Genomic DNA, 26,498 nt, shown 5'->3' with positions numbered 1-26,498 from the left:
CAAACAGATTCTTGACCACTGAGCCACCAGGACCTAGAGCAATAATAGCCCAGGTGAGAGACAGTGGTGACTTGGACTAGGGTAGTGACAGTAGAAATGGACAGAAGTGGGCACATCTACAATGTGTTTGGGAATTTGGTGATGGATTTTATACGGGAACCAGGAGATCCCTAGAATTAAAGCAGTATCTGATGACATGAGCCTCAGGGTACAGCATACAGATGTCTAGAGAAGGAGCAAGTTTGGGGTAAAGATCAAGAAATCAGTTTTTGGACAAAGTAACTTTTATGATGTGGTGGAGGTTTGGGTTTATAGCATAAATCTGGGGATTATCAGGGTGGATGGTATTTACATCTTTGTGAATGAATGTGATCACCTAGAGAGGGAATGTTGAGAAACAGAGGGAACTGGCCCTAGGGAGCTCTAAAAACTGCAGCTTTAGTATAATAGAAGACACTCACAATCGGGACCAAGAAAGAACAGCCTGAGTGTCAGAAGAAGACATTGAGAAGAATGGATGCTGTGAAAGCAAAAAGCGTTTCAGTAAGAATTACGCCCATTCTTGTACAGCTGGGGTATGCGCTTGTGCATGTGTGCATGCTCATTTGCTTTAGTCATGTCCAATCCTCAAACTACCGCACAACTGCACTCATCTCACACGCTAGTCAAGTAATGCTCAGAGTTCTCCAAGCCAGGCTTCAGCAAAACGTGAACCGTGAACTTCCAGATGTTCAAGCTGGTTTTAGAAAAGGCAGAGGAACCAGAGATCAAATTGCCAACTAGAGAGTTCCAGAAAAACATCTATTTCTGCTTTACTGACTATGCCAAAGCCTTTGACTGTATGGATCACAATAAACTATAAAAAATTCTGAAAGAGACGGGAATACCAGAGCACCTGACCTGCCTCTTGAGAAACCTACATGCAGGTCAGGAAGCAACAGTTAGAACTGGACATGGAACAACAGACTGGTTCCAAATAGGAAAAGGAGTACATCAAGGCTGTATATTGTCACCCTGCTTATTTTACTTACATGCAGAGTATATCATGAGAAATGCTGGGCTGGAAGAAGCACAAGCTGGAATCAAGATTGCCAGGAGAAATATCAATAACCTAATAAGATATGCAGATGACACCAACCTTACAGCAGAAAGTGAAGAGGAACTAAAAAGCCTCTTGATGAAAGTGAAAGTGGAGAGTGAGAAAGTTGGCTTAAAGCTCAACATTCAGAAAATGAAGATCATGGCATCTGGTCCCATCACTTCATGGGAAATAGATGGGGAAATAGTGGAAACAGTGTCAGACTTTATCTTTCTGGGCTCCAAAATCACTACAGATGGTGACTGCAGCCATGAAATTAAAAGACGCTTACTCCTTGGAAGGAAAGTTATGACCAACTTAGATAGCATATTCAAAAGCAGAGATATTACTTTACCAACAAAGGTCTGTCTAGTCAAGGCTATGGTTTTTCCAGTGGTCATGTATGGATGTGAGAGTTGGACTGTGAAGAAAGCTGAGCGCCGAAGAATTGATGCTTTTGAACTGTGGTGTTGAAGAAGACTCTTGATAGTCCCTTGGACTGCAAGGAGATCCAACCAGTCCATTCTGAAGGAGATCAGCCCTGGGATTTCTTTGGAAGGAATGATGCTAAAGCTGAAACTCCAGTACTTTGGCCACCTCATGCAAAGAGTTGACTCACTGGGAAAGACTCTGATGCTGGGAGGGATTGGGGGCAGGAGGAGAGGCGGACGACAGAGGATGAGATGGCTGGATGGCATCACTGACTTAATGGATATGAGTCTGGGTGAACTCCGGGAGTTGGTGATGGACAGGGAGGCACGGCATGCTGCGATTCATGAGGTCGCAAAGAGTCGGACACGACTGAGCGACTGAACTGAATTGAACTGAATCCTTTGTGACCCCAGGGATTGTAGCCCACCAGATTCCTGTCCATGGGATTCTCCAGGCAAGAATACTGGGGTGGGTAGCCATGTCCTTCTCCAGGGAACATTAGGATTTTTTAAAAAATTATTCACAAGCCGCCATACATTTTCCTCAAAGAATGTATCTAAAGTAAACAAATATACGCAACCAATCCCATTACTAGATGTGGGAATGCTTACAAAGCCATATTTACACTTTTCTTTCTAGTGACCTCTTTTCTGACAAAATTATTCTATAACTGTTAAGGGGTACAGAAAGTATATATACATAACATCATTTCTAAATATTTTTTCTAGGTATTTTTATCTTAGCAAGCCAATAGTGTTCAGAGAAGGTTATGCCCATTATACATTGCTTGTTGTTTAAGTACTAAGTCATGTCTGACTCTTTTGCAATGCTGTGGACTGTAGCCCTCCAGGTTCCTCTGTCTGTGGGATTTCCCAGGCAAGAATACTGGTTTGGGTTGCATTTCCTTCACCAAGGGATCTTTCCAACCCAGGGATCAAACTTGCCTCTCCTGAATGGCAGGTGGATTCTTTACCACTGAGCCATCTGGGACCCCAATTATATGTACTGACATAAAACAAGCAGAAATCAACTTTCAAAGCATCTCTCTCCAAAGAGTGGATAAAAGACGTGGTTAAAAAAAAATTAAGAAAATTTCATATTAAACTAGTTAGAATGAATATATATATAGTTTTTAACATTATAACTCTATACAGTTTTTTCAGAAAACATTAAAAGATAAATTTTGCCGACAAAAAACTAAGAATTTAAAGGGGAATAACTAAAAATTCTCTATGTCAAGGGAAACATTTACTAAGGAAGTGACTCAAGTAATAATAATCTACACATAGGTAAACTGCAATTTGATTAAGTTTAAGGTAAGTATGCTATAGAAATCATCACGAATGCTGTGTGCTTAATCAATAATTCAACAGCAGATTCCAAAAGCTAAATTGCAAACACTTTTAAGAACGTCTGCAAGTTTAAGCAACAACCTAGAACAGTCCATTGTTCCTTATTTTTAATGTTCATTTGGCTGCCTGGGGTCTTGGTTGCAGCACGCAGGATCTTCATTGACATCATTTGGGATCCTTAGTTGTAGCACATGGGGCTCAGTAGTTGTGGGGCACAGGCTCAGTTGCTCCGTGGCATGTGGAATCTTTCAGACCAGAGTTCAAACCTGTGTCCTCTGCATTGCAAGGTAGATTCTTAACCAGTGGACCACCAGGGAAGTTCATAGTCTTTATCTTTAAAAGACAAAGAGGCTTGGAGACCTGTATTTTATATCCTCATATTTAATCAGTGAACTATAGTTAAAACTACAGCTTTCAACTGTTTCATTTCATACATAAAATATTAAAAGAAAATAAACTCTCCATTCCTACTCTCTGTACTACCCTACTAAACAACAAGCTCTCAATTCCAGTTGCCTATTTTAGGAAAAACATCACACCATATACTGCTATGTTTCCTATACACACTGATCTAGTTGTAATAGAAAATGGTTTAAAATAAACCAAGTTTGTGCATGTATAGGAGGAAAACAACTAAAAATTCTAAATATGGGATAAATTTTCTCAAATTCTTACACAAGTACACCTTGCTTTCCTGTGCTTCACAGACAACTGAGGGCTTTACAAATCGAAGGTGTGTGACAACCTGGCACTGAGCAAGTCTGCTGGCACCATTTTCTCAACAGCGTATATTCACTTCATGTCTGTGTGTCACATTTTGGTAATTTTCACATTTCAAACTTTTTCATAATTATTACACTTGGTATGGTGATCTGTGGTAAGTGATCTTTGATGTTACTATTGCAAAAAGATTATGACTTGCTGAAGGTACAGAGAATAGTTAGCATTTTTTAGTAATAAAGTAAGTTACGTACACTGTTTTCTACAAATATTGCTACTGTATACTTAATAGACTACAGTTAGTGTAAACGTAACTTTTATACGCACTGGAAACCAAATAATTCCCTGTGACCCAATTTATTATGATGTGTGCTTTACTGTGGTGCTATAGAATAATAAGATTCAACACAATCACAATAAAAATTGAGCAGTTATTTTGCAGATACTGACAAAATGACTCTAAGGTTTATGTGCTGTGCTGAGCTTAGTCGTGTCCGACTCTTGGCGACCCCATGGACCCCTACCAGGCTCCTCTGTCCATGGGGATTCTCCAGGCAAGAATACTGGCATGGGTTGCCATGCCCTCCTCCAGGGGATCTTCCCAATCCAAGGATCAACCCAGGATTCTTTGCCATCTGAGCCACCAGGGAAGCCTAGCAATAGTGGAGTGGGTAGCCTATTCCTTCTCCAGAGATCTTCATCTTCCCAATCCAGGAATGGAACCAGGGTCTCCTGCTTTGCAGGCAGGTTCTTTACCAGCTGAGCTACCAGGGAAGCAATTATCTCCAAGGTATACCTATATTAAAGGTAATCTAGTCAGAAAGTATTATAGGCCAAAGTGAATGTTAGGTAATACCACCATACTAAATTCGCAATGGCTTGTCTTTTGAGGAGAGTGATCATTTTACAACACCACTTCATTTTTAGTACTCAGCACTTAGAAAAGTGGAGTTAAAACAAATATGTGCAACTACAATAAGAATCCAAGGCACTGTTAAGTACCATAAAGTATTATGGAGAATAAAACTGCTCTCCAGGAGCTTTTACTATAACAACCAAAGCAAAAAGTTAAGAATAAGGCATAATTTTACAGATGAAACCTGGACAGATAATCTGTTGTAGAAAAATGTTAAGTACTGAAATTAAACAAAAGATTATTTATTTCTAAGACATAAATTGAAAATATGCTTATAGATTAAAGTCAGCTGTTCTAATACTGTAATAGGTAAGTATACTGCTTTAGGAAGTGCTGTATTCTTAGCACTTCTGTTAGGCAGGTACAGAAAGATGATATCCCATTTTGCTGGTAGGGAATTCAAGACACAAAGAAGTTAACTGACTTGTCTCAAAATCATAAACCTATTTAAAGGGAGTGTTGAGTTAAAGTTCTAGTCATCCTAACAATCAATTAAAAATGGGCAAAGGATTTTAACAGACATTTAAGAAGATACACAGCTACCCAACAGGTGAAAAGATGCTCAACATCACTAGTCATTTAGAAAATGCAAATTAAAATGACAATGAGATAACTACTTCACATCCATAAGGATGGCTGCTATTTTTTAAAAAATGAAGTGTTGGTGAAGATGTGTAGAAACTGCAATCCTCCTACACTGCTCGCTGGAATATAAAATGGGGCAGCCACAGTGGAAAAGACTTTAGCGATTCCTCAAAAAATAAATTAAAATAGAATTACTGTATGCCCTAGCAAATCTACTTCTTGTATGTTTCCAAAAGAACTGAAAGCAAGGACTTGAATAGATATTTGTATACTAATATTTATAGCAGCATTATTCACAATAGACAAAAAGTAGAAACAACCCAAATGTCAACTGACAGATGAGTAGATAAACAAGATGTGGTATAAAAATACAATGGAAAATTACTCAATCTTAAAAAGAAATGGGGACTTCCCTGATGGTCCAGTGGCTGACTCCACACTCCCAATTCAGGGCCTAGGTTCAATCCCTGGTTTAGGAACTAGATCCAACAAGCCGCATGCTGCAACTAAAGATCCCGAATGCTGCAACTAAGACCCAGAACAGTCAAATAAAGAAATATGTAAATATTTTTCTAAAGAGAAATGAAAGTGCATGCTACAACTTGGATAAGAACCTTGAGAACATGGTGCTAAGTGAAATAAGCCAGACACTAAAGGACAAATACCTTTTGATTTCACTTATGTAAGGTATCTAGAACAGTCAAATTCATAGAGACAAAAAGTAGAATGGTAGTTACCTGGGGCTGTGAGGGGGAGAAATAGGGAGTCATTAATCAATGGGCAAATTTTCAGCCTGGAATGATGAAAAATTTCTGGAGATAGTGTGATGGCTGCACAACACTATGAATGTAATTAATGTTACTGTACCATACACTTAAAAAATGGCTAAAATGGTAACTTGTGTTGTTTATATTATACCACACACACAAAAAAAGAATCCTAGTCATCCTAATTCAAGATTTTTATTTCATTGATTAAATAGTTTTCAAACCTATCTTTCATTAGAATCACAGAGATCTTTTATAAATTCCAAACCCTACACCACATTCTCAGGTTAATACACAGATTATGTTTTTATTCTCTCAAGGTGATTCCATATCCAGACAAGTTTGGACCAGACCACTGCATTAATCTATACTTCTGTAGCCCTCAAAGTGATTCTTTAAATTCCTTAAATTTATAGGTACAATTTCAATATCAAATATCCTTACCATACATATCTCAATGAACAATAGATGTATATTAAAATCCAAAATATAACACCTTTATCTGTAAATTTTATATACTTCAGCTCACTTAGTGAACACATTACTTACATTATATAGTAAAGAATATTCAGAAAGCAATGACATTATTTTGGTTTACAACTTCAAGTGCTCAGCGAATATAGCATCTCCCTAATATTTTTAAGTCTTCTGTTTTACTATTTTCTATAACTTTAAAAAGATGTAGGTTAAGACCTCCCTGGTGGGCTAATGCAGATCATGTGATGTGGGTTCAATCTCTGGTCAGGGAACTAAGATCCCACAAGGTTGTGTGACACAGCTAAAAGATTTTTTTAAATAATAAAAAATAAATAAAATAATAACACGTAGGTACAGGAGATACAGCGATCTACAGGGCACACTCTGTCTCATATTTTTTCATGCCCTATAATCCAGCTCCAATACCTGCAAGATGAATGAATTCCAAGAAGTTCCTTAACCTCCCTATTCTTCAGATTTAACAACTGTAAAACTGGACTAACAGGTCTGTTTTGAAAACTGATTTAACACCTATTAAGCCCTAATTTCAAACACGGCCTGGTCAGTTATGCTTATGCAAAGGTATCTCATTCCCTTCAGAAAAACAAAATTTCTCTATTATCATTCAAATCTAAAACCAACAGTTCAAAAGGACAGATTTGTATGAATCTCTAAGAATCACAGTAAGAAACGACAGTAAGAAAAGCTTAATGGGAAGGAAAAAAGAGAGAAAAAAGTCTTTCCTAGCCCTGAATTTTTCTCAAAAATGTTTCTAGAAAGCATGAGAATGGGGAAAACTGACCATGCAAATCCTAATGACTCAAACATCACAGAGAGATTTCATTAGGTCTTAAGTACTATTATATCATCACTGAGGACTTCAGAATAATCTTGATGATGGACATTAATGATAGACTAAGCTAAGAGGAGGAAAAATAAGACAGTAACCAGGCCCAACTTAGCAAATAAAGGACATCTTGACAGAAGTTGGAAGTTCCCCTATTTTTGAGTCTCAAGTACAATCCCAATTTAGTATACAATTCCAAGAGGGTTCATCACCACTGATGCAAACCAATATACACATGACTATCAAGCACTTGTAAATGTGGACAGATCCCATTGAGATGTACTCTAAAGAATGAAATGCATATTAGATTTCAAAGACCTAGTTTTAAAAAAGTAAACTACCTCATTAATATCATTTGCATATGCAATTACATACTGAAATATTTTAGATATATTGGGTTAAATATATGAAAATCAATTTCACTTTTTAAAAAACTTTCTTTAATGTGCCTACTGCAAGATTTTAAAATACATATGTGACTCATATTGTATTTCTATTAGACAGTGCCATCTTAGAAAACAAGAAGAAAAGAATTGAGTCCTGAGAAAACATAATAGCTTCCGTAGAAGTTAAGTTTTCAAAGGTATTGAGGAACCCAACCAAAGGATATCCCAAAGCTATACAAAACGGCTACTTAATAAGCCACCCTAAATCTTGTGGTGCTTCTATTTAAATAAGATGGAGTTGAAGGGACTGTGTAAAAGCCACAGGTGTATGAAAGAAGACAAAGCTTTACGAGTGAAGTTTAAAGTAGTCTTTCAGTTACTGCCCAACCCCTCCGAAAAAAACAAAAATAAAAACACCCTTAACTGATTTCTTTAGTGATGCTAAGGCATTATTTTAAGTGTAAAGGCTCTGGTGTAAGCAATATCATCCAAAAGAACTTATGCAATACAATAACCAGCACTCGTAAGAGTATTCTAAATGTGGTTTAGACAACTGAGGAACTGAATTTTTATTTTTTCAATTTACTGAAATTTAAATAGCTACAATTGACTGGTGGCTACTATAACAGCACAGTTCTAAATAAAAATGGCCAAGTCCCAGTCCAATCACCTTACTAAAGCCTGCAGCTTGCTTCATAGCTATTTACACATACAGAACTTCCAATCAGCATTTTAGTGCCCAGAAGTCTTAAGAGTAGAAAAAGAGATAATTCAGACATCCAGGATCTCAAAAATATTACTTCTTATGTATTCTCTTCTCAGGAAACTACAGGTAGATGGGCATTACCAAAACAGTAAGACAAAAAAACAAAACATGAAATCCAGGAAATAAGTGACCCAACACAGACAAAAAGGCAAAGCAAATTCCCAAGATGACTACTATGAAACAGGCCTAATAAAACAACAAGTCCAAAACAGAACCGAACAATGAAGGGTTCAAATAGGGATACTGAGAGAGAGTGAGAAGAAATTAAAAGATTACACAAACTCCTTAAAGGTAAAGGGGAGACTTATACTTCCTGTAGATGGCCTAGGGGCGAATTACCAGTAAGTATACAGGTTGGGGATCAGCAAACTATCTGTAAAAAGCCAGAGAAATATTTTAGGCATTGTGGGATCATCAGTCTCTTATCACAACTATTCAACTCTGCTGGAGTGTGAAAGCAGGCATAAAGTAATCCAAAAATGAAGGAACAAGGCTGTGTTACAATGAAATTTACAAAAACAGGGGGCAGGCTATATCTTCCCTGTGAGGAGGTAGTTTACCAACCCTTGACATAGGTAATTAAGGGAAAAAAGAGGTAATCACATTAACACTGGGAAAAACAAAATTATATAGAGGAAATGGAATGTAATCCTACATGCTGTATGACTCACTAAATATGTATAAAATTATAATAATAGAAACAATAGGTACTTTTTTTTTTTTTTTTACCAAATCTCATAACTATATTGGTAAGATAAGGGAAAAAAAAGAAAGGACAGGAGAACAGAGTATCTCAGCATGCCAATGTCCACGTGGTAGGGATGGGAGTTGGGAGATGGCTGGGGTGGAGGGGACGGTAAGATAGCTAAATTATTAATAGAAGATTAAATCTTGAATAACTGAAATAACAGAAAGCTCAATAATTAGCATTTGCTTGTAAGTTTTTAAACGGGTAAATTAAAGTTAATTTAGAAGAATTTAAAGGGATTGCCTCTGAGGAGCACATCTAGTAGTTGGGGCTCAGGATTACAGGTTCTCTTTTTAATTCTTGGTAATCAGCTTGAATTCTTCAAACTGACTACCTACTATCTATTCTCCATTTCCTCTTACTAACCAAGGTTTATTTTGCTCAGAGTGGCAATGTTCCCATATACAGAGTATTTATCTCAAGATAGCCAATGATATGTCAGCTAAGAGTTCCAGAAAAGAATCTAATTTCTGATCCAATGGTCACCCCTTCTCATCTCCTCCTTCCCTTCCTCTTCCTACCTGGAATCCACCATGAGTGAAGTCTGGAGATGCAACATTTACTGGAACCATGAAGATAAAAGCCAAAGGCTAGAGATAAAAGAGCAGAAAACTCCAGGGAACCTAAGTTTTGATGATATCATTGAACATATCTTCCTCCAGACTATTAAGAAAAATCAATTCCTACATAAGCTAGTTAGGACTTTTTTGTCATTTGCAACTGAATGCACTCCTACCTTGTACAATTATTCTTTTGACAATAAAGGTTTGTTTTAATTTTCAGAGAGAAAAAATGAAAGCCTTGATATGTCTTACCTACTCATCGATTATAATGAAACTAGAAAGGGAAGTTTACAAAAAATTGTGTGTGTGCATGAAAAAAGATGTGCACCTGACATAAAATGACATCTCAACAATGATTACAACCATCACATCTTTTAGGGAAAACGAATAAATTTCCTTCATTTTTTTCTTTTCCCATATCCCATCTTACACACCACTGTTTAATTTCTCTCGAAGTCTCACTAATTCAACAACTGCTTGCGACTAAATCTTCTAACAGATTACGCCTTATATTATTTAAACCAGAGAACTGTAGTAACCTAAAGCTTTTACCTGAATATGTCTTAAAAGTCTTCTGTGCCTCCATCTGCAACTATCCTACACATTAGCATCATGAATTTGCTTAATTTAAAGCTGAAGAAAATCATAAGCACCCCAAAAGTAAACATGTCCTACATAGAAACATACAAATTTAAATAACTTTAATTAAAGCGAAAAGATGCTGAGAATGAGGATTACCTCAACCCAAACATGACTACAGATCACCATCTAAAAAAACTATTAATACTACTTAATTTTAACAGAGTACCATGAATGTATTTCCACTAGTACTAAAAAATATATATACTTTAATGCGTAAGTCTCTGCTTTCATCTCACATTTTTTCTATTATCCCAAATCAAAACTTAAGCCACTGTACTGACACCAACCTATCTGTACTACAAGAAAATTCTTAAAATGTGTAAAAGAAAGAATGAAGGAATCAAAGAAAACTGAATACTTATAGGACTTTGCCAAAGGTAACCTTCTGAATGTCTGTGAGATATTAGTTTTATCACACATTCTATAAAGTCATTAATATTAACAAGCCTAAAGAAATATCAAGTAAGAGTTTAAAGATAGCTTACCTTTTATTTATAGGTTTTTCGTCTTTTTCATAAGGCTTCACAAACCACTTGCCAATACGTACAAAGTTCCGGTTCATTAAACACCGTTCCAACAGATTGTGAACTGCTTTGAAAAGCAAAGTTCGGCATTCATAGGAAAGTCCATTCTCCCACACTCCATCTTCCTCTTCTATAAAAGAAATGAAAGAAACAAAAAGTAACATAGAGGCACTATATCTACTCAGAGCTAAACTGAACGTATTACAGTTTAATCCCTAAATTCATAAACCCTACTTCACCTCAGAATATTGAACTACGACCACTTTGCTATCTCTCTAGACACTAAAACATCAGGTTTCAAAGCTAATCCATAGAGAATAAAAGGCCAAAGTGCCATGTACTCTATTAAATTACCTGAAAATTATTTTCCCACCACATAAAGACAATGATATATCACAAACATACTGATTTGGTTTCTGTATAAATGAATAGGACATTTGCATAACCAAGGGAAATACCACACACTCTATACCTAAAGTGCCAATTTCTAAGTTGACTCACTTGTTAGTTACTTTGTCCTAACTCTTCCAGTCATTCACCCTGCCAAAAAAAAAAAAAACTAGACAGTTAATAATTAAACTCAAAACATCTTACGTCCATCAGCATTCTAATCCATGACTCAACTATAAAAATAAGTGATGGATAAAAAGGAAGTTTCTGGCACAGAGCCTAACAAGTAGTGCATTATCAGCCACCTTAGGTCTCATTTCAACCAAATGATTCCCATGCTTACTATTTAGTATAAGATTCTCTACATGGGGGAGAAATTGAAAAATTTAAAGACAAATTTTAAATGGCACTTCTGATATAGTTATGTTGGTAGTTTAGTCGCCAAGTCGTGTCCAACTCTTTGTGACTCCATGGACTGCAGCATGCCAGGCTTTCCTGTCCTTCTCATCATCTCCTGGAGTTTGCTCAAATTCATGTACATTGAGTCAGTGAAGCCATCCAACCCATCTTATCCTCTGCCGCCCCCTTCTCCTTTTGCCTTCAATCTTCCCCAGCATCAGGGTCTTCTCCAATGAGTCGGCTCTTCACATCAGATGACCTAAGTATTGGAGCTCTAGCTTCAGCATCAATCCCTCCAATGAATTTTCAGGGTTGATTGGATTGACTGGCTTGATCTTGATGTCCAAGGGATTCTCAAGAGTCTTCTCCAGCACCACAATTCAAAAACACTTATTTCTTCGGTGTTCAGTCTTCCTTATGGTCCGACTTTCACATTTGTACATGAATACTGGAAAACCGTGTCTTTGACTATACAGACCTTTGTCGGCAAAGTGATGTCTTTGCTTTTTAATACACTGTCTAGGTTTGCCACATCTTTTCTTCCAAGGAGCAAGCGTCTTTTAATTTCATGGCTGCAGTCACCATTCACAGTGATTCTGAAGCCCAAGAAAATAAGACCTGTCACTGCTTCTACTTTTTCCCCTTCTATTTCTCATGAAGTAATGGGACTGGATGCCATGATCTTGGTTTTTGCAACCTTTGCTAACTACATAGCCTCAATTTTGCCAGCAAATCTATTAACCACTCCAAGTGAAGTTATAAAAAAAAAAAAACAACAACATAGTCATTTTGAGATAAGTATGGATGTGGTTCAGAAAAAAAGCTTTTTACTCTCTATCCATCTATACCTATAATAAAGCATCCAAGGAATCCTACTATAAATAGGAGCTACTGCCATCAACATTTTAACTTTTGGAATATTTTAATTTGCTATTTCAAATATAAAATAGTGTGGCATACTCCTATAGTCTATTTAACTTTATAAAACATTTTTAAAGTATGGACCTTCTTTCAATTTAAGTAAAAGAAAAAATCTTTCCTAATTCAACACTAAAAATGCACAACTATCCCAAGAGAAAAATAATAAACCATGATGCTTTAGAATAAAAGCAGAGACACCTATTAAGAGTGACAGATGGCAAACATTCATAACTTGTACAACAAACGAGCAGAATAAACATTAACTCAAAAGCACAATAGCACAATGACAGTGGACTTTAACTTCACTAGAAATTTGTGCTACTACAAAAGTTAACGTTGATTTTATGTTGTTCGTTTCCTAAATTACAGTAAAAATCTTTCAAATCAACTTTTTTCCGAAAGATAAGCTTTTTAAAAATGAGAAAAGCTTTAGAAAATGACCATATTTGAGAGTTGAAATAATTTTTAAATCATTAATAAACAGAATAAGTTCTTCATATTCTACTGTATTATAGACATCCTTATCTACTTCCAATTAAAGCCAAAATTTCCCAAGTTTCACTTTATTAAAGGAAACAGGAGGCTAGAAGAAAAGGGAAGTGGCACACAGTGGCTTCACTTTATTTAAAAAATCTAGATCACAAGCATATCCGAATTTTGAGAGGAAAAAAAAATCAAAACTTTCTCAATCTGTTTTTAGTCTAATCAGTTTCTATCATTTCAAAATGAAAGTTACATTAAAAGTTTTATCTAAAATTATGTGATCTATGATTACTAAAAGTACACATATTCTTAATTCCAAAAGAATTATGCTGGAATTCTTCACTTCTTTATAAACTACCTAGTATACTTTTTATAGCCTTTTACCTCAAAAATCCTTACCTTCTAAGGAAATGCAATGGAGTTAACATGTCATACACAAGAAGCCCCTACCAAAATCTTTTCTCAAACTACTTCTAAGTTTTAAGCAACAAAGAACCAAAACACAGATACCATTACATTTCAAACATCTACAGTCACTATAAACTTCAAATATCAGAAAATTATTCACTTAAAACTTGAGATTGAATTCACCTTCTTACCCAAAAGTTAAAAATCTTTAAAATAGTAAAAACTGCAATACAATAATTTTATTAATTTTTACATATTAAGATTGTATTTTAAGAAATCTATTTCAGTTAAACCTGTATGTAGTTAATAGTTTAAGAAAACTAAATATAGTTTAGAAAATTAATCAGTATTAATATTCAAGCATTTCTCTCTCATTGCTCTAATTCTCTGTCTAGAACAACTCAGGTGAACTTAACCCTCATTTTACATTAAACCCTCAAATGCCCACAATGCTCATTAACACTAAATGGGAGTTATGCATAAAACAAAGATCTGATCACCTGTTAGGATTTTCTAAGGCCAACAAATCTCTTAAGCACATCTTCACCTATATGGTAGATAACTAAGCAACCATCACACTAAATAACAATTTGATTTTTCATTGCTGAGGAAATAAGAATAATTCCTAATAACATTCAATGAAAAGTCGGAAGGTTTTTTTTTGGAGGGGCAGGGGGAGTGTCACTCAGAAAGAAGCCTACTAAGCCAAGCTTCTATCTTGATATTATAGTAACCATACTAAAAGTACTTCTCCACATCTTGTATTCATAGATATAAAAAACAAAGTGGTACAACCAAGCCACCAAAGACATAGCGGCACACACCCCTTACATTAATTAAAATAAGCCCTGTGTCTCAACACCAGCATGACAGCAAAGGGTGGGAGGGGGACACACGGGCAAATCTTTACCTAACTTTTTTGAACTTAATTAACCACAGCCTAACGGAAAAAGTCTGCTTAATGTATTTAAATAAATGTTTCCCTCATCTTCTATCTGTATCCCCAGAGAAAACAGTTTCAATTCTGTGTTTTTAGTACTTTTCTGTTAGCCTTAGGATTAGAACTCTTAACCGTTATTGTTACTTGAAAAATTTTTACAAAATATTTGAACAATGAGTAAGTTCAAATGCTAAATTTGATTTCCATAATTTTTTGAGGATACAGATTATAGTGATACAAAACGATGTGATAGGTCATCAAAATAATTCTCTATGAGTAGGGGGAAAAATAAAAACAAAAAAAATTTTTAATATACCTAAGCATTTGTACTGTTTTCTCAAAACTGACATTGTTAAATATCCTCATAGTGGTAAGCCAGTAAAAAAGGAATCTACCTAAGTAAGTCTGCCAGGCTATTAAAATGCAGCATATACTAAAAAATAATAAATGGGTCAAAATCGATCATTGTTGAAAATACTATGTATTTCTTGAAAGAATAGAGAAATGTTTAAGTGTCTAGTTTAGCACCTGTCTTGACTAATAATTGCCCATTCATAAGCTGCTCTTTCAGCAAATTGCTGAGAGCCTTAAATTCGCAGCATTATTGATCAGCAAAACCTGAAAAACTGGTTTTAAAGCAGCCTCTTATGTTTATCTTTGATTTGAAAATCCAAAAAATACACTTTTCTTGCTTGATAGTACACAGAAAAGCATGGCAATGCTGTCCCTAGAAGACGAGCAAACATAAAAGGTTGGATCACAAGTAAATTATGTAACAGAAGACAGAAATGAATTAACTCTCTTCAGGCTACCTGGGGCATAAAATAAATTCTTAGTTGACTAACACTAGACTGCTATACTTGGCTGCTATTTATCTATTTGTCAATCTTGTTAAAGCTGTCACTTAAGGTTAAATTCCACTGTAATTAATATCCTTCAGTAAAAGCATCCAAAATTAAATTCTAAGACTAAACAATGACCTATTTGACAGTATTTACGATGAAATTGTTACAATAAAAGTATTTGGATATGTCACTAAAATCCTGCATAAATACCACAGGAGCCAGGAAAGATATATTTTTAGCCCTGACTGATTCTGTTTTTTCAATTCTCAGGGTATCAGTTTTCTCAGAGTCTCATCACATTCTAGCTACTATAATTTTTTTTAAGATGCAAACCTCAGAGAGGGGGTAGTTGTTTTTATTTTTGTTTCAAGGGAAAAACTAAAAGCCAATAGTGACAACAATAAACTTCGAACTGAGGGTTAAAGTATCGAATCAGATTTGGCTTGCTATAAAAGACTTTTACCAATTAGCAATAAAACAAGTTTATATTCTATTTCTACACATTAGCAAAACTTGAAGGTAACCCAAACATGTGCTACATGTAAGAGGCAGGCAGAAATTAAAAATGCACTATGGAACCTGACTAGACTCTTCAGAACTATAAAGATCATTAAAAATAAAGCAAGTCTGAGAAACTGTCAGAGTCTAGAACAGTCAAAGGAAACATGACAACTAAATGTAATACAGTATCCTTGATGAGATCATAGGATAAAAAAGGGCATTAAATAAAAATAAAGGATAACCAAAGAAACTATCGATTGTAGGTAATAACCAATGTATCAGTATTGCTTCATTAGCTGTGGACAATGCACCATTTGATGGAAAGTGTTAGCAATACCAGAAACTAGGTGAGGGTAGCTCAGAACTCTATGCTGTCTCTGTTAAATTTATGGAAATCTACACCTATTTTAAAACAAAAAGTTACTTAAAAAAAAATGCACTATGAATGACACAAATGAAATGAAGGGGGTGAAGCAAAGGCAATTTTGCACTTTTATTACTGACTTAATATGAAAAACTGACAATTCTCATCTGCAAAAAGGAATGGCTTCTGCCTTCTCTCACCAAGAATGGCAGAGTTACTGCCACAATCACAAATATTTCAGTAACAAGATGTGGTAGCTGCTGAACCAAACAGAAAGACACTGCCTGCAAAGAGCACACTCAAGCTAAATTAACCAGCCTATTAGTTACCACCTGGGTCCTTCCGGTTCCCCTCTCCTTGCTACCACACCTCCACTTGGAACTCAGGACTGCCTCCAGCAGCTGATGCCACCCCTACTGTCCAGCTGCTCTCTTCTCAGGGGAGCTTAAAAGAAGGGGATGGAGTGCCACAGATGGGAAGAAATGAAAAAGGGGTTAGCTCGAGAGACAGCGGCAGACTAATTACCCCAAAAGGGAGGCAGACGGTGTCCCTGGAGCAAAGAAAAGGGCGAGACAAATATACTCCATCTGAAAAGACCTTATTATTCTTTAAGATATGTCTGATTTAAGTAAAAACATTCTAAAGTAAATGACAGGTTAAAAAAAAAAAGCTAAAACATTATAAAAATACCATTGGCTACACAAACTGTTTAAGATAGTACCAGACAGACTTTGGAACAGAAAATATGATTACATATAACCATTACTATATTTAGGTTTACTATTTTAATTGCTTTCACTGATAAATTCTTAAGTTAATTGGCATTCAGCAAAATCTGACAAGTAAAGCCTAAACTTCCAAAATTACTTTCATTACGTTCAAATAAATATTTTAAAGTATAGGCAGCACTATTTTAAATAATTATGCTTACAAGCAAACTAGAGAAAAAAAATTTAATAGCCGTGAATTTTCAGGAGAAAACCTATTTAAAACAGAAAAAGAAACTACCCACATAGTATTTTAATATACATCATGCCAGTTCACAATGAACTTTAATAGGCTTTTAATTTTCAAAATGTTAGTCCTACTAATGTAATACTAATATTACATAACTGTTAAATTATGTTTGATTCCACGAAATGTATTTCATGGAATCTGGGGGAGAGGGGGTGGGGAGAGGGAAATGGTCTGTTCAGATGTTCTAACTTTATTAAGAAGCCTGAAACTTCCAAGTCAGCATAAGTTTATCTATATGATCAATAATATTAAAACAGTCTTCAAATATTTTAGTAAGGTGGTATTTATAATCACTTCAAGATTAAAATAACTCAAGCATACCTAAAGTCAATGAAAGAAAAAGGAAGCTGGCAGGCTTAGTTTTTGGCATGACAATTACAAAGCATCACCTTGCTGATGCTGTAAAGGAATATTATACTCTGACGTATATGCATACATCATATACACATACATATATACAAACTCATCATTTAATATATTTAGAACCACACTACATACTTAAAAATAAGGGCTAGATTCTCCAGCAGGATCTTATTAGAAAAGCTGGAAAGCACTTTTCATAAAAGAATTGCAACCACTCTCAAAAATAAATATTAAGTCTGAAGGGTTTGCTAATTTGAAGATAAAAAATGTGACACACACATTCCTGCACCAACACTGGTCTTAAGTGCTTGTCTGAGATAGTCACCTGGATTACGTACATCCAAAAATAAAATAAGTTCTATAGATCAAATAGACAATAACAGAAACTCCAGAGTACTTGATTTCCAGTAAGAAAACTTTTTCAGTTATCTAAAAATTCCAAATTTTCTCGTCAGGAATCATTATGTTACATCTTACTGAAATCTTTGGTACACTGCAGCAAACAACTAATCATTTACATTCCTATCATCAAAGATTCAGCTAACATGGACTCTAAAGTGAACACAAGCTTCAGTACTACATGAAGAATTATAGTTTCTCTTTTGAAAGTAACATTTGGTCCTAAATATCAAGAAAATAAGACAGAAGTAACCTTATCAATTTGCTCATAATAGAATCACTTCCCTAACTTTTCAGATTATGACACATGTCCCACTATAAAAGCTAAACAAGTTGGCACTGTTTCATATCAAAGACAGTCTTTGATGGAACAGTACCTAAAATAAAAGAATCACATTCCAAGAATAAGAAAATTAACATATGCCTTCATTTGTTAATAATCTAACAACCACAAATAAAAATACTGAAAAAACTATGTGCCTAGGGGGGAAAAAAAAGCACATGAGAAAGTTACCATATTTCCAGATATTTCTACAACTGTGTGCGTATTTACACAGAAGAGAATAGTAGCAGAATTGACTCAAAGATGAATTACACTTGGTTTCAAAAGTATTTTTTGACTTTGTTAGGAAATGCTCCCCAATTCCATTTTTCTTAATTTTAATTAATTTACTAACATGCCTTCCTTGGGGCTGTCTGCCAGAACTTCATGAGAAAGCTGGGAGGTGGAAGAATAAAGTTATTCAAGGCTCAAAAAAACCTGCCATAAAATGCATAATTTTCAGTAAAATAAAATAACTGCAGTGTAATAAAACATGAAGCTGAATTTTTGTCTGGTTTCACAGTAAACAATATTCCACCAAAAAAATCATTTGTAATACAAATGTTTTTAGGAAAAGTATACAACATTGCTATATCTTTAAGTTAGAAATTATAAGCTGCTTTCACCTGATAAGTCATGGTGAATAAGGTCAGCAAAATTGGGGTCTTCACCCCACCAAAATATCCACAATTCTCTTCTTCCAGGTCTCTGATCACGCCGCCAAACACCAAGTACATCTGCCTTAAGGCAGCGACTAAAACTGCTCAAAATGGGGTCTTCCTCTGTCACCGGAAACAGAATAGGGGCAGAAGTTGGGCCTTGCCATACATATCTCTTCCATTTAATTCCCGTCAAGTCAGCCTGAGGAAAAGAAAGTATGATTTTTTTATTATTGCATATTCACTCAAAATCAAAAGTCCTCACTATTAAAGTCCCCTATTTCATGAAGGCATTACACTTTTTCAACATACCCTTGGGATACTGAAAACTGACCAGAAAAGAAAGGGGGAAAAAAAGCTTATTCTGATGATTCAACAACCAAAAATTAAAGGAGAAGAACAAAGACACTGAAAAAATTAATACTGACATGTCACTGAATACAAGTCAATAAATGTGTCCCAAGGATAAATTAAAAAACTTTAATAATGTTAAATACAAACATAGACTTTAATACTGCACACTGAGTAAACATTTGCTCTCAGTCCTAAATTCTGTTCTTATTGGTTACATTTGTTTCTTGGTATCAAACTTACTACAAAATTAACTTTTAAAGATTCATCATTCCGTGTTTATAGAAGTCACAGCTCTAACGAAAAGAAATCTCAACTACAATTGAAAACATTCTTGTTAAATCTTTACATATCCCTTTAAGGAAAAGTCAAATAGCTGCTCACAAAGAACTGTCAGATTTGTGCTAGTCTTATCTTCAAAGAACTCGATCCTAAAAGTACCAAAAATAGACTGAGTTGGAGAAGACAGAAATGTAAAACCTGCTGTTTGTCTACTATATCTGAAGAGATGCTGATTAACGGATATTCTACAAGAAACATTTTATAAGGGGGAAGGTATTAAAGATCTCAATTTAGTATCGTAAAAGAAATCATCAGCGTAAATTCAGTAATTTTTTAATCTAACTTAAAAGTGCAAGCTTAAGGTGCCAAAAATGAAACTGCTGATACATGACTGGCAGTTTACACTTGCCAACTAGTTGTGCTCCGCCCACTCAATTCACTTACCTATCACACACTCTTAATATTTCTCATAGGACAGGGAAAATGAAAAAAAAAGTTACCGAAACTTCAAATCATTGATGAAGCTAAGCTCCTATCCAACTGCAGACTGAGTATTTGCAACAGTTGGTACTTTTGAAAGTCTTTATTGAGATGTTCTCAGACCGGAGCCAACCAACACAACTGCCATCCGTAGAGCCAGCTTCCCCTGACTTTTCAATAAGAGGAGGAGCAGCCTTCTGTATAAAAATATTTAGTCCAGAACCACAGCATCTCTTCCATAAGTTCGCTCCACTCTCACAAACCTAATATTCTAATAAAAGCAAGTCGGCTAGAGATTGTCAAAACCTCAAACTGTTTCCAAAGTTTAAAAGAAAAACTACGGAATGGCATTCACTGTTTTTTTAAAGAGTCTGAAGTCACCCAAGGAACAAACGAACCCCCTAGAGTTTGACTCATCTTTATTAAAAAAAAAAAAAAAAAGAACACGTAAAATTAAAGGAGTGCTAAGTTCCGGGGTCCCGTTTACTGGGGGAAAACAAGAGGAGCAGAGCCAGGCAGTGAGAGAATGGGCAATAATAGAAAGTGGCAGAAAAAGGATACACGGTCAATAAGGAGACAAGCAACAGTTAAGCCAGCAAGACAAGAGGGAAACGCCGCTGTCCTGCCAGGAAAGGAGCCCAAGTTGGGAGACAGGACTGCGGGTGAGAAAAGTGTCGGAAACGGGAGAAAAGGCCGACGCTGCTAGGGCAGCCCGGGACGGCGGGCGAGGACGGCGGCTCCGGGCCGGTGCGGGGCTCCCGCAGCGCCGGCTCGGGCCGGGCCTCGCCCGGGGACTCGGGCATCTGGATCCGACCCGGACCCCCTCCCCCACGGCCCAAGGGCGCACCTCGCGGCCCCTCCCCCACCGCCCGCCCGCCGCGGCCCCCGCCCGGCACTCACCAGGCAGAAGAGGTTACAGTGACAATCTTCCAGGCTGGCCCCGTTCGGCACGAAGGAGGAACTCATCGTCCCTCACAGCAGCCGCCGCCGGCGCCACAACCCACCATCCGCCATTACCGCCGCCTCCGACCAGAGAGAGAAACAGACACCGGGGAGGGCGGGGGGGTGGTGGTTGGGGGGGCGGTGGAAGAGAAGGCCGCCGGGCCGCCCGCCCTCCCCACCCACCCCCCCGCCGCCGCGAGCAGCCCTCGCCGCCCGGCCGGCACCCAGCCGCCCGGGGCCGAGGGCCGGAGGCGGGAGGGCCGCGCCGCGCTCGCCCCGCCGGCCGGGCTGCGGCCGCCGCGGAGCCCGCGGACGCTCGTCCCTCTTTGGGGGACGGAGGGGATGTGTGCCCCTGCCACCAGAAAAAATAATAAATTACAGAATAAATAATTAAAACCGAGTCCGAGCGGGCAGAGCCCGAGCCCCGGAGGGTGCTCCCGGGGCGGAGAGGCGCCCGCAGAGGGGCGGGAAGGGCGAGAACCGGGAGAGAAGCCCAGGCCCCCGGCCCGGCGGCGGCGATGTCCTTAAGCCCAGAGTCTCCTCAGTGGCGGAGGTTGGTGGCGGCGTCTGCGGGCTCAGACCATTCTCTGGCTGTGTCTTCGTGTCGTCCCTGAGCCAGACCGGCCTAACGTCCGCTCTCCTGCGGCCTCACCGCCGGGACGCCGTAGTCTCCCCCATTTTGTGGGCCCAGCGGGCGGTGTTTTTCCCCCTTTAATCCGAATTCACGGGTTTTCCCTTCGCTTTAATGGCGGCCACAGGGACCAGCTCGCCCTCTCTGCTCGCCCATTGGCCGCCTGGAGGTCACGTGGGCCCAGGCTCCGTGGGGAGGGGGAGAGAGAAGGGAGTGAGGGAGGGCCGGGAAGCTTTCAGCGGAGGCGCTGAGCCCCGGGGGACGGGGCAGCCGGCTGGTGGCCACCGAGACAGCGCCATCTGCTGGGTGCCCCGGCCAGTGTGTGATGACCCGGGCCCTGGCCCTCTCTCTCTCCTTGCCCGGCAATTGACAGTACCAGAGGGTTCACATCACAAATCTGAGAATTACGTTGAAATCAGTTTGAATTCTTTGGAAGAGAAAAGTACGGCAAAATTCCAAGCCAATCTCACTTATTCCTCAAGGCCGTTGGGGTGCGGCACAAACCCCTGGGCTTGGGCGTCAGATCCTCTGAGACCAGACTCGGCCGCTCGAAAGTTGGGATATTAAGAAAGAAACATAAATGAAACAGTATAGCCTTGTGGTTCACAGCCGGGGAGTTAGAAGTTACACTGCCTGGATTCGAACTTTGAGCAGATCACTTACCTGCGTCCCAGTTTACTCATCTGTGAAATGAGGAAGACTTGTCTCCCTCACGGGTTGTTGTGGTAAATGAGTTAATACAAAGAAAACACGTAGGTAAGCCCAGTGCCCGGCACAGATAAACACTGCTGAGAGTTGTCTATTACTGTTGTCATCATTACCTCGTGTGGTTATTGTGAGGAGTAAGTGACCCAAGTGTATGTAAAATGCCCACTGAGAGTCATCTCTCTGCGAGAACCCGCACTTACTTTGCTTTACCGCTGTATCTCCAGTGTCTCAAAAAGGTTCCTAGCACACAGTAGGTGCTTGATATTTGTGAATTTGCGACTGAATGGAAATAAGTAGGAGCCAAATAAAACGTCCGTTCCCGTTCCCACAAAACATTTCAGTTCTTGATTGGATCATACTTCAACGTAGGAACTCAAGACATTTTTCCTAAGTTTTAGAAGGGAGAGAAGGGAAGAGAGAGAGATGGAAAGGAAAGAGCGGCGAGGGGAAAAGAAGGGAAGAGGGAAGAAGGGAGGGAGGAAGAAGTAAAGGTGATTCAAAAAATTGGAGACATCATCGAGTTAGGACTTTACCATAATTTTTCATCTTAGTTGCCTCTGTAAAATGATAGTGGATTCTTCTATGCCCTTTATTCAGCCACAGATTGAAAAGCCTTCCTCCTGTATTGATTCATATATGGTAGTGTAGAGCCCAGATATTGAAGCCAAAAACCTACAGGAGAAGTTCTGCCACTTACTAGTTGATCTTGGATCAAATTTGACTTTAGATCAAATTAATTTCTCCTGCTCTCAATTTTCTCATTGTGAAATAGGGATAATAAAAGTACTTTCCTCCTAAAGTGTCTGGAGGATGAAACATTGCAGACATAGGGTTTGCCCCAGTGCTTGCTAAATGTTAGCTGTTAATATACTTTAAAAAAATCATTATTGAACACACTCATATATGTTCCTGGTCTGTGCTAGGCCTGGGATACAAATATGAATAAGATATATGCATAACCCTAAACACTTTGGCCACCTGATACAAGGAACTGACTCATTAGAAAAGACGTTGAGGCTGGGAAAGATTGAAGGCAAGAGGAGAAGGGGATGACAGAGGATGAGCTGGTTGGATGGCATCACCGACTTAACAGGCATGAGTTGGAGCAAGCTCTGGGAGTTGGGGAAGGACAGGGAAGCCTGGTGTGCTGCAGTCCATGGGGGCTGCAAAGAGTCGGACAGGACTGAGCAACTGAATTGATCGAACTGAACTGAATTCCTGAGGCAAGGCAACAAAGGAACCGTTTCCCACAGGATAAGATAAAATACATGTAGGTATTGCTTGAATAAGGTGTGTATCAACTGGCACAACAGGAGTGCTGGAGGAGCACCAAAGTCAGAGAAGGCGGCTCAAAGTAGGTAGCATTTGAAATCAGATTTGAAGGATAAAATGAATTCTTATAAAGCCCTTTGAAGCAGTTAAATCTTATTAAACCCAATTCAGATCCAAAGGCCACATATCAAAGTCAATTATGCAACCAGGACTAATTCAATCCAGGAGCTCAAATCAACTAAAGTTCGCATCCTTTCTAACTAAGTCCTGCACTGGGAGACTGCAATCTCCAGACCCAACAAGGTAGGAGACCCTCTGCTCCTCTCTCTTTCCTGGAGAGCATCCTCAGGCCCTTGCTCCCACTGCTTTTGTCACTCTGAAAAGCTCTCCCCCGTCATTTATTTTATCTAAAACCAACCTTTTTAGAAGTCTCGCCCTCCACCGTCCTGCCCCCAACTTGAGCACCTTCCTTAGGACTCCAGAGGCAGACAGGATCTGCCTGAAACCCACCTGATGGGAAGTAACATTTTGACTGGCATTTCATTTGAGTATCAATCTTCCCCTAAAGACAGGGATGGGGGTGGCCAAGAATGGAAGGAAGAAGTGAAAAAGTAAAGAAAAATTGAGAGAGAAAGAAAGGAGAAGCAAAGTGGAAGAAAGAGACACCAACAGTGAGAGGAATGGAAACATGTTGAGATCTTGGGGAGGAGATAAAAGAACAATATAGCCATCCACATTCTCTTAAAATGGCATTTTGTGTGATGTAAAGAATAAGAAATAAAAATGTATATGTACATTGTCAAAAGTTTGGAAGACACAGGAAAGTGTAAAGGTGAAAACATTTTAAATGCATGTGCTACCTCCTCCCCTGTAAATGCCCATGAGCACATCACCATTCACAGTTAACTGTCAAATGTGTATATACAGGGAATATATATATATCTGCATGGTTGAAGTCATATCACAATACATTTTACTACACATACTTGTCATCTAGAATGTCAGTCAGGTCATGAAAGGATATACAAGGAACTCATTCATAATCTTGCCAGATTCGGCATTTAGACAGTTGAACAAACTAGTATCAAAACTCCACAAGATGCTTACTAGTCCCCTAACTTCCACTTCCTCATTTGTAAAATGTATTACTATGTCATAATAGCACCTACATTTTACTGCTGTGATGACAAGATGTAATTCAAGTAAAAGAGGAGAGCCAATCAGGAATCTCAAGATGAATCTGGAGTTGCCTTGAGTTAATAATCACCGATTGTCTTCTACTCTTTGAATTGTGGATTCAATGATCTACATTTAAACTGTTCTTTCACTTCTTCATCCTTTTCAGGGCTCCATCCTGAGTGAGAAAATGGAGATCCCAAGCCTCCAGGAAGGGTGACAGTTACGTCACCTGAGACTGAGAAAGTCCAGGAAAGGGCAATGTTTGTCCTTAGGACTCCTGCTTCCCTCCTGATTCTGAAACAAGCCAGGGTCTCAAGCAGTAGAAATAATAAGAGCTAAATAAGTAACTAAATGTTTTTCGTAGCCACATTCAAAGAGAAAAAAAGAAATAAGTGAAATTCATTTTACTTTTGTACTATATTTGGGTTTCCCTGATGGCTCAGCAGTAAAGAATTCGCCTTCAACCCAGCAGTCACAGGAGACGCAGGTTCAATCCCTGGGTGGGGAAGATCCCCTGGAGGAGAGCATGGAAACCCACTCCAGTATTCTTGCCTGGAGAATCCCAAGGACAGAGAAGCCTGGCGGGCTACAGTCAGTCTATAGGGTCACAAAGAGTAGGACGTGACTAAAGTGACTTAACATGCACACACTCTATTTACCCTAATATAAATCTTATTATTTCACATATAGTCAACATAAAAATTTATGTTTTGGACATTGTTTTTTAATCAAAACATTAAAATCTTCATGTATTATATTTTCACTTATAGCACATTTCAGTTTAGTCGCATTTCAAGTGCCTAATAGCCACATGTAGCTAGTGCTACTGTGGTGGATAATACAAGTTTACAGTCAAAAGCTAAAGCTAAGGACCAGTTAAGCTGTGGAATGAATGGTCTTCAGCCTGGGGACAGTATTGATTTTCTTAAGGTCATGTTAAATGGTTTAATGTTGTACTTAATTCAATAGAAAACAAAACGCTGAGGCATCACAGACTATTTTATTTCGTGAATGCACAGACACCACTTAGTTGAAGACAGAAATAAAGAGATACCCTTGGACTGCAAGGAGATCAAACCAGACAATCCTAAAGGAAATCAACCCTGAATATTCATTGGAAGGACTGATGCTGAAACGGAAGCTCAAATACTTAGGTCACCTGATGCGAAGAACCAACCCATGGGAAAAGACCTTGATGCTGGGAAAGACTGAGGGCGGGAGAAGGGGGCAACAGAGGATGAGACAGTTGGATGGCATCACTGACTCAATGGACAATAGTTTGAGCAACCTCCAGGAGATAGTGAAGGACAGGGAAGCCTGGTGTGGTGCAGTCCATGGGGTCACAAGAGTTTCAGCTTTGCCACCTGATGCAAAGGACTGACTCATTTGAAAAGACCCTAATGCTGGGAAATATTGAAGATGGAAGGAGAAAGGGACAACAGAGGATGAGACGGTTGGATGGTATCACTGACTCAATGTACGTGAGTTTGAGTAAACTCTGGGAGTTGGTGATGGACAGGGAGGCCTGGCCTGCTGCAGTCCATGGGGTCTCAGAGTCGGACACAACTGAGAGACTGAAATGAACTCAACTGAACTGAACTGAATGCAAAATACTTAGCACAGTGCTTGACATATATTAAGTATTGCATATTAGGTGATAAAATCATACCAGTTATTTAATCTGATCTCTTTCATTAGGTTTGAGGAAACAGACATCCAGAGGAGTCAAAGACTATCTCAAGTGGAATAAAGATTGGAGAGGGAGATATCTGATTTGCTTATGAAGGTTTACAAGTCTAGTTTCTAAGTAAGGAAATTAGAGGGAACTGACAGAGATCA

At 38.3% G+C, this 26,498-nt stretch overlaps 1 protein-coding gene across 2 annotated transcripts in view; it reads right to left on the bottom strand.

Moving 5' to 3' along the window:
• The window catches only part of MED13 (mediator complex subunit 13), a 97,796-nt gene extending 76,112 nt beyond the window's left edge, over positions 1–21,684 (bottom strand). The window contains exons 1-3 of one of the 2 annotated variants that reach the window (XM_061390208.1): positions 20,828–21,684; positions 18,782–19,016; positions 10,765–10,933 (exon numbers count right to left, since the gene is read on the bottom strand). In XM_061390208.1, the coding sequence (XP_061246192.1) occupies positions 10,765–10,933; positions 18,782–19,016; positions 20,828–20,893 (470 nt within the window). In that variant the 5' untranslated portion in view covers positions 20,894–21,684. The remainder of the gene's footprint in view (positions 1–10,764; positions 10,934–18,781; positions 19,017–20,827) is intronic. The other variant, XM_061390207.1, reaches the window with a different exon arrangement.
• Between the last annotated feature and the right edge of the window lie 4,814 nt (positions 21,685–26,498).

The sequence above is a fragment of the Bos javanicus genome, chromosome 19 (genome assembly GCF_032452875.1).
Source record: "Bos javanicus breed banteng chromosome 19, ARS-OSU_banteng_1.0, whole genome shotgun sequence".
Taxonomy (NCBI): Eukaryota; Metazoa; Chordata; class Mammalia; order Artiodactyla; family Bovidae; genus Bos; species Bos javanicus.
This window is presented reverse-complemented; position numbering and strand designations above follow the sequence as displayed.